This window comes from Panthera pardus, unplaced genomic scaffold (genome assembly GCF_024362965.1).
Source record: "Panthera pardus isolate Hobbes unplaced genomic scaffold, ASM2436296v1 HiC_scaffold_10, whole genome shotgun sequence".
Lineage (NCBI taxonomy): Eukaryota > Metazoa > Chordata > Mammalia > Carnivora > Felidae > Panthera > Panthera pardus.
Window position 1 is genome coordinate 9,195,440 of NW_026526655.1, and position 12,324 is coordinate 9,207,763.

Consider the following 12,324-nt stretch of genomic DNA (forward strand, 5'->3'; position numbering starts at 1 on the left):
CTGGGGCTCTGTGCTTGCCTTTGCAATTTTCTTCCCCACATCGTGGATTCTGTCCTCATCCTGGTTGCTAGATTTCTCTTCCACCTGTTCCCAATCTCCAGTATTTCTTCGTGATTATAGACCCCCTGCGGCATCTTTTCTTTTCCAGCACTATTGTGGATTACTTTACTCTTACAATATGTTTTGTCTTTTTTCCTTCTGTCAAATGTAAATGATGTGGGAATGAGGAGAGAGCAGGGCTGCTCAATCTACCACTGGGATTAATCCTGGAAACAGTCATTAGTTACAGCTCAGTTTTCTATTATACACAAAAGGAAGTAGGAAAAACAGGATCTCTATTTCATTTTTTAAAAAAATCTCTGGGTGATTGAGTTTTTCTGTTTACACTTCTATTCCCTTGACAAGTTGTCAGGAATTCATCTGTAAGTTTTCTGCCTCTAATAATTATTGATATTTTCTCATGACCTATCAATGGCTAATTTTTATCAATGTCGCATGGGATGGGAAAGGCACATGTCTGTTCTGCGATATGTAATTGATACATATAATAAATCAGTTAAGTTGCCTTTTACTAATCACGTCTTATACCTATTTATGTTTGGCCTATTTGTGTGTTGAAGGTTGTAGGTGGTTTACTAAAGTTTCCAAATATTATCGGGTTTCTATCTTTCTATTCATCATCGGGTGGTCCCTCTTACATGAGCGTTGCTAGTGTCTGTCGTAAGGTGCGGTCCAGACAACCTTAACTCTGTTCAGTGTAGCCACAGACCATAGTACTTATGACCATAAACCTAGAAGCAGAACATCGGAATGTGTTCACCTCTATCACTTCCAAGTTGTGCGATTTAGGGCAAGTTCATAACACATCTCTATGTCTCCATGTCCTTCACGATACAATGGGTGAAATCATAGAAACCATCTTGCAAGGGTTTTGTGAAGATCAAATAAGTTACTGCATGTGAAACCTTTATAATAAAGTCCAGCACATAGGAAATACTCAATAAATATTAGTGATTTTTATTGTTTTTAATTTTTTAAATTTTTTTCGTTTATTTTTGAGAGAGAGAGAGAGAGAGCAGGGGAGGGGCAGAGAGAGAGAGAGAGAGAGAGAGAGAGAGAGAGAATCCCAAGCAGGCTCCACCCAGTCAGTGCAGAGCTCGATGTGGGGCTCAAACTCACAAATTGCTAGATCATGACCTGAGCCAAAATCAAGAGTTGGACACTTAACTGACTGAGCCACCCAGCTGCTCCTATAAGCTATTTTTAATATCTGTCTTATATTTACCAATACCCCTTTGAGATTTCAGCAACCTATTGTCGGTCAATTTCAGCCTCCATTGTCCTTGGACGTTGTCATTGCCTCTTACACCCATGAGCCTTTGAGGAAGACTGCTATAGGATGACTTTGGGACCAGGATGGTGATCTGAAAATGCCCACTGAGCACAAACAGCAGCTCCCCGAGTTTCCAGAGTCTTTCCTCTCTTCTCGTGCCTCTTCCGTAGGATGTTCACCATGACCAGAGCTTTAGAAGAGACTCTACGCCAGCACTTCATATACCAGAAGCTGGAGATTGCCTATGCCATACACAAGCCATTTCCCTTCCTCGAAGGCCTCCGAGACAACTCCTTCATCACTGAGACGATGTACAGGGTGAGTCGTGCTGACTGCTTTTCCATGGCAGCCCAGCCCCCCCACCAACAGTTACTGAAGTCTCAAACCACAAACCCTTAGAGCTTGGAAGGTCTAGTCCAAAATGTTCATTCTCAGGGAAAGATCGGGTTACAAGGGCAGTCATACAAACGACTTCGCCCCACGTGCCTTAAAACGAGAGAAATTTATTCTCTCACAGCTTGGGAAGCCAGAAGTACAAAATCAAGGTGTTGGCCATGTTGGTTCCTTCTGGAGGCTCCAAGAGAGAGCCTGTTCCCTGACTCTCCTACCTTCTGGTGGCACCAGAAATCCTTGTAGAAACTTCACTTCCAATCTCTGTTTCCATCTCTACATCAATCTCTCCATCAGCTTTTCTTTCCCTCATTTTTTCTTTTTCTCTTCTCTTCTAAGGACACTTGTTATTGTGTGTTAGAGCCCACCCTAATCCAGGATGATCTCTTCTCAAATCCTAACTTAATTACATCCGCAAAGACCCCTTTTCCAAATAAGGTCACATTCACAGGTTTCAAGTGGACACATCTTACTGGAGGGTGGCACCATTCAACCCACTAAGGGTACCCTCCCAATTCTTAAGAGCTTGTTGTACGCAGTCCTTTCAGACTTGAAGCAAAGCAGGCATTGGAAGATATGGCTATATGGACAAAAATGGCATTCTTTTCATGATTTTTGTTTTTTATGCATTTCCTGAGCCCTAAGCCCAAGAAAGGGCAGCAGTGGTTGAGTGTTCTTCTCCCAGGCTTGGCCTGGTTGGCTCCAACTCTTCTTCGGGTCATAGCCCGGATGTCACTCCTCAGAGAGGATTCCTTAACCCACTCATCTAATTGATTTCTCATAGAAATCTATGCTTTCCCTTCATAACACTTCTCTCAAAAGCAACGGGGCATTTCTTTAATTTGTGTTTATTATTGAATGCTCATCTTCTCCACCCAACAGTGTCCCTTCCCTCACTAAGGGTAGCACCACGCTGGTCTTATCCACTGCTATATACCCAAGGACAAGCCTAGTAGGTGCTCAGTAAGTGTTGTGCAATCAATTCTCCTGCCATGTTTCTCCTTTTGGCCAACTTCTCAGGAAGAGGAGTTCTCTGGATGATTTCCTTGTTGGCTAGAACCCATTCAGGCCATCTCAAGTCAAAGAGAGAGAGTAAGAGAGAGACAGAGAGAGAGACAGAGAGATCAAACAGAGGCTAACAAGTGATCAACAGAATTGCCACTTGTGACCAACTAATTGGTCCTTTGCTACAGAGTTCTGCCCAGAGCCTGAGAGACATAGTTACATAGTAGGAGCCTTTGACTACCTTCCCTTCCCTCAAATTTCTCTCTGCCCTCAAATATACCTAAAATAAGGTTCACAAAGCAGACTTATTTTAAATTTTTTTTTCAACGTTTTTTATTTATTTTGGGGACAGAGAGAGACAGAGCATGAACGGGGGAGGGGCAGAGAGAGAGGGAGACGCAGAATCGGAAACAGGCTCCAGGCTCCGAGCCATCAGCCCAGAGCCCGACACGGGGCTCGAACTCACTGACCGCGAGATCGTGACCTGGCTGAAGTCGGACGCTTAACCGACTGCGCCACCCAGGCGCCCCTAAAGCAGACTTATTTTAAAGACGGCTAAGTTATTTATTCCTACGACCAACCATCCAAAAATAGGTGAAGTTCTGGAAGTAAATATGTGTAACTGTGACTTCTCTGCCTTCGAGTCTATCTATACGTTTGTGTTAAATTCCTTGCTACAGGGGCGCCTGGGTGGCTCAGTCAGTTAAGCGTCTGACTTCAGCTCAGGTCACAATCTCACGGTCCGTGAGTTCGAGCCCCGCGTCGGGCTCTGGGCTGATGGCCCAGAGCCTGGAGCCTGCTTCCGATTCTGTGTCTCCCTCTCTCTCTGCCCCTCCCCCATTCATGCTCTGTCTCTCTCTGTCTCAAAAATAAAAAAAACGTTAATAAATAAATAAATAAATAAATTCCTTGTTAGAAGAATGAAATACTACTCTTACACTGTAGCAAACCACAAATGTAAAAGAAACTTCCATTCCATTTTATGATTATTCATCAGCATCCTTGATGCCATTTTTTAAGGAATCCATGGAAGCCTACAGAAATCAGGTCCCTGTACCCAGACTGGTGTACAATATCCTCAGCCACCTGGAGAAGATGTTCAACCTGTCATTTCTGCAGATGCTGTTCAGCCGAATTAACCTGCGTGAATACCCCCACCTGACAATGATCCTCAAGAGCTTCAGAAGTGGTATGAGTCTTTCCGAATATCTCTCAGGCTGTAGGAGCAGGGACCAGAAGTTGCTTTGCTCCAACTGTGGGTTGGCTTTCAGCCCCGTGGGCGGTGCCCCTCAACTGGCCGGTTCTCTGGGGAGATAGGAAGCTGACTTTCTCGCAGTGCGGCGGGAAGAGCCGTCTCTGGCCCACTTCTCTAAGATGAATTTCTAGAAGACACAAACATTTCTGTCTTACCTGTTCTACGAAGTGGGGGAAAGCTGTACCGTTTAGCACCCTGGACAGTCTCTAGGGAAGGAAAAATGTGACTGAAATGCAGTTACAGAGACTCAGTCTGGCAGAAGGATAAGGAGGGCCAGAGGGGAAGGGAAATGAATAGGGATAGATAATAAGTATCTCTCTCTCTTTTTTTTTGAGTACTTACTATGTGCCAGGCATCGTCCCAAGCACTGTATAGGGTTATCTCACATCATCTTTATTTTTTTTAACATTTATTTATTTTTGAGACAGAGAGAGAAAGAACATGAGTGGGGGAGGGTCAGAAAGAGAGGGAGACACAGAATCCGAAACAGGCTCCAGGCTCCAGGCTCTGAGCTGTCAGCACAGAGCCCGACGCGGGCCTCGAACTCACAGACCTCGAGATCATGACCTGAGCCCAAGTCGGACGCCCAACCGACTGAGCCACCCAGGCGCCCCTCTCACATCATCTTTAAAACAACCCTGTGATGTCATTATCAGCCCCATCTGACATGTGAAGAAAGTATAGCTCAGAATAACTTTCCCCAGGTTACTTGCCTGTGAAGAGCAGAGCAGGCGTCCTACTGGGTCTCCTAACTCTGGGGCCTGAGCTCTCAATCCCTCTTCCCAACAAGGCAGAAGGCGCCGCCTAAAGCTGGAGGAGAGGGGAGAGGGAGCTGGAGACAGACAGAGGGTATGAGAAGGAAAGGGAACGTGGAAGCACGCTGTGAACGAGAAAGAGCTGGACAAATACAGAGCAGGAGAAAGAGCGAGGACAGAGCTGGGAAGAAAGAAGCCAGGGCAGGAAGAACAGGTGACACCATCGCTTTGGGCTTGCGGATAAACACTTTGGCCAAAGCGCACGATTCGCTTCCCCAGAACAACAGGAAGAGGATCGGCGGCTCACACTGCACTGGGACCTTACTGTGAGTGGGGTCAGCGCTGTTGACAGCAAGAGGTTCCTCCCCAGGAGAAATGACTCCTTGAGCTAAAGGGGCGGCAGGGCGCAGGTGCACGCGGGCCGGTGCTCCCGGCGGCAGCCAGGCAACGCGGGGAGGCCTGGGTTCTCAGAGGCCACGCTAAGTCAGTCCGAGGGCCAGAGGTACCACACACCGCTGTGCTCCCCGACCCAGCTGAGCTCGAGCGTCTTTCTGGATCTGTAGCCCTAGGCTCGTGTTCTGCGCCCCTCTCCAGAATCCCAGCTTGCTTTCCTTTTTCTGTTCACTGGTCGAGACGACTTAACTTCTGAAATAAATGATGGAGAAGAATCGTAAGAGAAACCTGGCCACGGGAGGAATAGCGTGCAGAAAGGCGAGGGCCTGGGGTATTGAGGATGGGGAGGAAGTTTGCTGTGGCCCATGTCAGGGTGCAAGGCAGGGAGGCACAGAAGCGCAATCTGCACAAATGAGCAGAAACCAGAGTAGACAGAACACACCTTGTGAAGGAATTTCTATTTTATCTTCTTTGCTACAGGGAGGTGTGATGTGTTTACTTATTAAAACAGGGACACGTATTCAAATTGTACCATTGTACAAGACACTCTAAATTCTGAACCAAAATTAAAGAAAAACTTAAGAAGATTAAGTCCCTGAGGACTAAGTCAACTTCATGTGTGAAACGACTTTGGTCTTAGCCCAGAGATTGGATGCAGTTATATTTGAACTGAATGCCCCAAATCAGAAGCACAGAGTAGAAATGGGCCACGAGTGGATGATGCTGGTGATAAATCAGTTCTCCACACCTAGGGGAGAATGAAACAACCACCCCATGCCCCTGACCCTTTGGAAGTCATGTGTGAAGAAATTCCTTTCCCCCAAATAATTCTTTTTTTAAAATTTTATTTTAGTGTTCTTTTTTTTTTTTTTTTGAGGGAGAGAGTATGAGCAGGGAAGGGGCAGAGATGGGGGATGGGGGGGGACAGAGTATCCAAAACAACCTCTGTACTGACAACAGAGAGCCCGATGAAGGGCTCGAACTCACAAACCGAGAGATCATGACCTGAGCCGAAATCAGAAGCTCAACCTACTGAGCCACCCAGGCGCCCCTCCCTTCCCCCAAATAATTCGGAGTCCCCGGGGTGTTGATGTGTGCTCCTTCACCAATCCCAGTTGCCATTTCCTATGGAGGATGGAACAGAGCCAGGCCTACCCTCCTTGAAGTCCCAGCCAACTCAGCCGAAGGGAGCTCCCTCCAGACCCTGCTGTCGTTGCCCCCACCCCAACACCGATCACAGAGCCTCTCGCCCTGTGAGCCCAGTGTCAGTGAGCCCAGCGCATCCACCCGGCACAGCACTGAGATCCGGACTGAATCATCCAGCCCTCCTGGCCCTGCCGTGGCCCTCCCCAGAACCACCCAGGAAGGAAGGATCACTCCAGGTGAGAAGCAGACCTTGTCCAACACCTGTGTATCCCCAGCCTAGGGTACCTGCAGTCGTGTCTAGGACTCCAAGGTCTCACCCTTTTGTTAACCTGGTCCATCCCATGTGCCCACCTGCCACACACAGCCCCTCCCGGCACTTCCAGGGGCCTGGGTAAAGTCAGGAGCCTGAACACCTGCTTCCCACCCTTGGAACAGCCCCACCCTCTGCCCTTGGGCCCTGATGCTTCTGGCCTGGGTGTTTTTAAATGTTTAATCTCCTCCCTGACACTTGTCCCCATGCCCTGTAATGATTTTTCTTCCTCTCTTCAATGACCGACGACAACTTAACATCCTGCATAAATGCCGAAGAAGACCCACAAGAGGGACCTGGCACTCCGCCTGCCTCTGTGCAAGGTAATGTTGCTTGGGACTGACTTAGTTCAATTCGAGGTGGGTATGAGGGGCAATCATGCACCTGTCGACCCAGGGGCTTGTGGCAGGAGCCCAGGGAAAAAGAACTGAGTGTGACAAAAGAAAAAGAAAACAAGGGACTGATGCTCCAACTCAGCACTGGAATCCTTGTCAGGGATGCCTCCATGACCAGTCTGATGCTGTGATGCCCACCCGATAAGTGTTCTTAAATGACATGTAACTTGTGCAGTACACCCCTCTGTGACCCTTACTCAATTGCTCAGGCTCTGATTACAGGGGCTTTTCAGTTTCAACCACGTCCATTTTTATATGGCTTGGATTCTAAGAGTAATGTTATTGAAATTATTGGAAAAGATGATAAAACATTTAAAGGCCTGATGGACCTGATTTAGCTTCCAAAATTGTTTCTAATCTCCCCAGCCATCATCATGAAGGACTCTGTTAACATTAAATATAACCATGGAGTACCATCGGGTGTTGTCAAAAATGGTATCGTGGATTCTGAGTTCTCCAATACTGAGAATAAAGGGCTCTATTTGGTTCAAATGTTTCCTTCACTCCTCTAACACCTAACATCCAAATAAGGTTAACATAATCATGAAGCCAATGGCAATGGAAGACTCCATCTGCTAGATGAGCGAAAGAAAGCCGTAATTAAATTCTTCAATTCGTAGGTAGTGAGTCTCTATATTGTACACCTGAAACTAATATATGCTAACTACACGAGAATTAAAAAATTTTTTAATAATAAAACAGAAAACAAATTAGTAAGTAGCTAGTTGATTGTTGACTCCCCCGTCTTTCCCACCCTTACTGGACATTGGTGTTCCGTTGGCCCCGCCACGTTTACTGGTTGGAATAGACTGTTTTTGTTCCTCCTCCCTCTGGTCCCTGTTTGCTGGTCCTGGGTCTGAAATTCATCTTCTTCCTCTGCTCAGTGTGCAGTAACAACCCGAGGCCCCAAATAAAAGATAAGGAAATGCTCAAGAGATGCCCCACCCTCCCTCAGGTCCCGTGCCAGGAAATGTTGATGCGGACAACTATAGCTTGCCTTACTTTTCATGTCTACCAAGAGGAGGGGTCATTTGGATCTTCTCGAGACAGGGCTCTCCTTGCCGCTCTTGACCACCATATGGCCCAGCTTCCAGCTGCACACCCAGCCCTCAGGAGCTTGGATGGGCAGGAGATCCTGGGGGGAGACAAGGGAGATGAGTCTGGAAAAGGTAGACTTGGAGGAGGGGCACCATAGACGAGCGAGCCCAGTAGCACCCACAGGACCTAGACTACAAACATCACTAGGAGGTCTACTAAGGGAGAAAATTCATCTGCGTGAGGGCTGTGGCAGGACCCCTGGGGACAGGACAGGGGACTGAGCCAGAGCAAGACTGTGTGAGTCAACCACACTCTGAGGTGCTCAAAGACATTGTGTGGCCCTGACACAGATGGCCCAGATGCGGATGGTTCTTCTTCTGAGCCCTCATCCTGACTGTGGAGAACGTTCACCTTCAACCCTCATCATTTCTATATTGTTTAGATTTTTAAGAGTTGATCAAAATAATTTGAAAGTCAACAAACTATTTAGAATGTCTAATGACTTCTTGCCATCTGCCTCAGATGCCTATCCTAAGGAGCCCAAAATTTGAGACAGATCTCATTGAACCGTGTAAACAAGGAGAAGGTGGCAGTCTTACCTGAGATTTGTTATGGCTTCAAACCCTGCGGTCTTCTTAGTGCAGCAAAAACAAGAACTTCGCATTTATTTACTATTAACAGGTGCTGGCAAATAGAGACTAGCTCCTGCTTTCTTTTACACAGAAATATAGAAGGCACTTAGCCTCCTTCACTATTTTTCAAGGTGAAGTAATGACAAGGAGAGAGGTTCAAAAATATCCATTCACAAATCTTTAAGGACTAGCATGTATTTTTTTATATGGCAAAGACATTCCCCTTCACTGAAGCCAGTGACCTTGACCAGAATTCAAGATCAGCACTCTCAATGCTCGCAGGCTTATCCCCTGCATGAGGGTTACTGAGGGCCCCTTATTCTTCTCTTCTGTCGAGTAAGGGGAGTCCCTCAAAACAGGTCAAACTGAGCCCTCCTCTGAGGGCGGGGATATCACTGGGATAGCCACACTGGTAAGTGTAACCACAAACCGATCAAATCAAGACAGGGCAGACTTTTCCTTCTGCCTGTTCCAAGCTCTGAATCGAATTCTGTTTCCTTTGATAGAGATAAGAGATGGCTCTCCTGAACCAAATGACCCCAAAGAGTTCCAGGCGGCATCCATCACACTTCCCAACAAGAAAGGTAAGGGAGGGTTACCGTTCTCCTGTGGACCCCAGGAGCATGACTGTGGAGTGACTTTCTGTTTTTCTGATCGTCTTTTGTCAGAAGCACCCACCATGTGATTGGAGTCACGATGCTCATTACAGTTTGTTTCTGTAGCTCCCATTCACTGCATCTTCCTTGAAGGCCTCCATTAAGATCGTAGGGAAACCAGACGGCACTGGGGGCCATTGAAATACGTATCCATTGCAATCGCCTGCCCTGAAACAATCAAGGTCTCCTTTACCCACAACTTCTGGCAGGGTCAGTCACACCTCCTCTTTAACTGAAAGTTGGTTCCCCGAGAGGGCACTGCTTTCTCGTAAGACAAGGCTGCCTATTATCTGCTCTTGCTCACCTCATGGTGGGAGACAGGGTGGATGTCCACTGCTTGCCACGTACTGCCCCTGACTAGCCCTTTGCTCCTCTGCCCTCCATGTGAATGAAATACTCCCTCTGTCTTAATCACTGTCATCCTTAACTTGTCCCTATTTCCCCAGCAGACCTCTAAGGCTAACTTAGAATTTTTCTGTCAGTTCAAGTCGTGCCACCATCCTGGACACCTTGAAGGTGTCCCATCCAACAGACCCATCCAATACTCTGGTCCCTCAGAACCTTCCTCTGCTCTTTTCCAGTGACTTTTTTCTGCACCGATTCTTGGCCTCCTGGACCCAAAGACAGCCATGGGTCCTCTCATCGTTGAAGCCTGGCTCCACCTCCCAATAATTAATTTCAGAATTCTTTTTTTTTTTTTTTTTGACATCTAATCCTTGAAGTCTGCTCCTTCTACAGCTATTGTTCAACCTCCAAACTCTCCTCTCCAGCCCAATCTTAAACAATTAATTCAAAAGTATCCCTGCCTGCTTTCTCCCTTACAACTTGTTCCCTCTGGAGCTGTTCTTCAACCTCACTTGGATGACCAGTCCATTGGCTTTTCCCTTTTCTGGTTCATCATATGCCTCTCTTCATGCCCCTTCATACCAGGTTAGAGTCCACGATCCATTGCTTCAGTAACTTATTGCTGGTATCTTCACCTTGCCACTCTGCCTTTTCCTAGAACCCTCTGGCAGGTCTTGGAGGGACCCATTATCTGCTTTATGCACACTGGGTATGAAGGCAGGCACTTCACTATGGGGAAAACCACACAGCAGGGCAGAGCTCATGTGTTGTGCCTTCACGAGCCCAGGGTAAATGATCCTTCTACACTGCGTGACAATTTCACTTCCTGCAATGATCCTTTCCAACCCTGAGCTTTTTTTTTTTTCAAACTGCTGGCCCCCCTCACCACCTCCTTTTCTTCTTTTTTTAAATCTTTATTTTATTTTTTTTTTTTAATTTTTTTTTTAACGTTTATTTATTTTTGGGACAGAGAGAGAGAGAGCATGAACGGGGGAAGGTCAGAGAGAGAGGGAGACACAGAATCCGAAACAGGCTCCAGGCTCTGAGCTGTCAGCACAGAGCCCCACGCGGGGCTCGAACTCACGGACTGCGAGATCATGACCTGAGCGGAAGTCAGACGCCCAACCGACTGAGCCACCCAGGCGCCCCTATTTTATTTTATTTTTTTAACGTTTATTTATTTTTGAGACAGAGAGAGACAGAGCATGAATGGGGGAGGGTCAGAGAGAGGGAGACACAGAATCCGAAACAGGCTCCAGGCTCTGAGCTGTCAGCACGGAGCCCAACGTGGGGCTCGAACTCACGGACTGTGAGATCATGACCTGAGCAGAAGTCGGCCGCTTAACCGACTGAGCCACCCAGGCGCCCCCCCCCCCCCGCCTCCTTTTCTTAACAGACTACTTTTCCTCTTACTACACCAAAAGGTATTGGATGGGAATACCCTCACTTCCTGCTACCAGCTTGCATTTGCCCCCTCCTCTCCACTTCCCTCTTTCTCTCTAAGGCAATCCTTCTGCCTCACCTGACCGTGTCCATGACCCCTCTCTCCTCTGAGAATTCAGCATCTCCCTGTCACGGGATCTGCATTCAGTCACTGCCCCAGCCTATCACAGCTCATCAAAGGAGCTTCCTCTTGATCCTCAGCTCACTTCACCAGCTTCCATAGCTCACTCTTCCATTTCATAGCTAGAAACAAGCTACCTACACTCGTCCCAATCCTTCATGTCTCTCTCTCCTCTGCCACTTTAGAATATCTTCTCCATCATTACTCCATGAGGCAGCATCACATAAGGCCACCAATGACCTGCTCGCCACTATGGTTTGAAGACCAAAAGTGAGCGCTGAAAACTGTTGACCTTTGAGGTTGGCAGATCTATGTCTGTAGCCAGGAGAAGATCATCTGTATCCTTTCTCTTTAGGCAAGAAAAGAAAAAGATGTATCTGGTCAACTCCAAAAAAGAGACGCCAGAAAAAAAGCCTCTCAAAAGGTAAGACGAGAGAACAAGAAGAGGCGGGAGGCAGCAGACAGCTCGTGCTTGTAGGTTAAGGTGTGGGAAGTTGAATTTCATTCTAAATGAAATGAGGAACCACCGAAGAGATCCGATCAGTGAAGTGACATGATCCCATTTTACATTTGACAAGAACAGTTTTGGTTCAGTGTAAAGGCTCAATTGGGAACAAAAGAGAATGGAGGCAGGACAACCCTTGGAAAGGGGAGGACGCCATGCAGGTTGACAGAACTCTGCATTCAGATCTGGCAGTGGAGACAAGGGCCAGTTCAAGAACAGCTTGGAAAGAGTTGATAGAACTTGCACAATTAGGAGCCGGGCAGGAGAGAGAAACCAAGGCTTCCTCTTCAGTTTCTGGCTTGAATGGCTGGGTGAATGGTGGTGTACATTGCTAAGGGGAGATGCAAATAATTTGGGAGGAAATCTTAGAATTTTCCATTTTTGACCTGCTCACCTCAAGATCTGTGCTAGCTGTCTATGCTCTGGCTCCATGCTTTGTCCAACACTGTGAAGGGTCTGAGATGGTACCCCACTCGCATAGGGCCGTTCTTTGTGTATATGACCGCGCAGGAACCCCAGGCACCTGGATCAGGGGAAAGAAGTCCTCATTGACATCACAACCAGCTCAACATCCAGAGTCACACTGCATTATCTACCCCCAA

The 12,324-nt window shown here is 47.2% G+C and overlaps 1 protein-coding gene across 1 annotated transcript in view; it reads left to right on the forward strand.

Annotated features, from left to right (window-relative positions):
- The window catches only part of LOC109264938 (sp110 nuclear body protein), a 37,451-nt gene that overhangs the window by 1,195 nt on the left and 23,932 nt on the right, over positions 1 to 12,324 (forward strand). The window contains 6 exon segments of the mRNA XM_053888573.1: positions 1,332 to 1,651; positions 3,749 to 3,917; positions 6,247 to 6,513; positions 6,866 to 6,910; positions 9,159 to 9,236; positions 11,573 to 11,641. Of these exon segments, the coding sequence (XP_053744548.1) occupies positions 1,505 to 1,651; positions 3,749 to 3,917; positions 6,247 to 6,513; positions 6,866 to 6,910; positions 9,159 to 9,236; positions 11,573 to 11,641 (775 nt within the window). The 5' untranslated portion in view covers positions 1,332 to 1,504.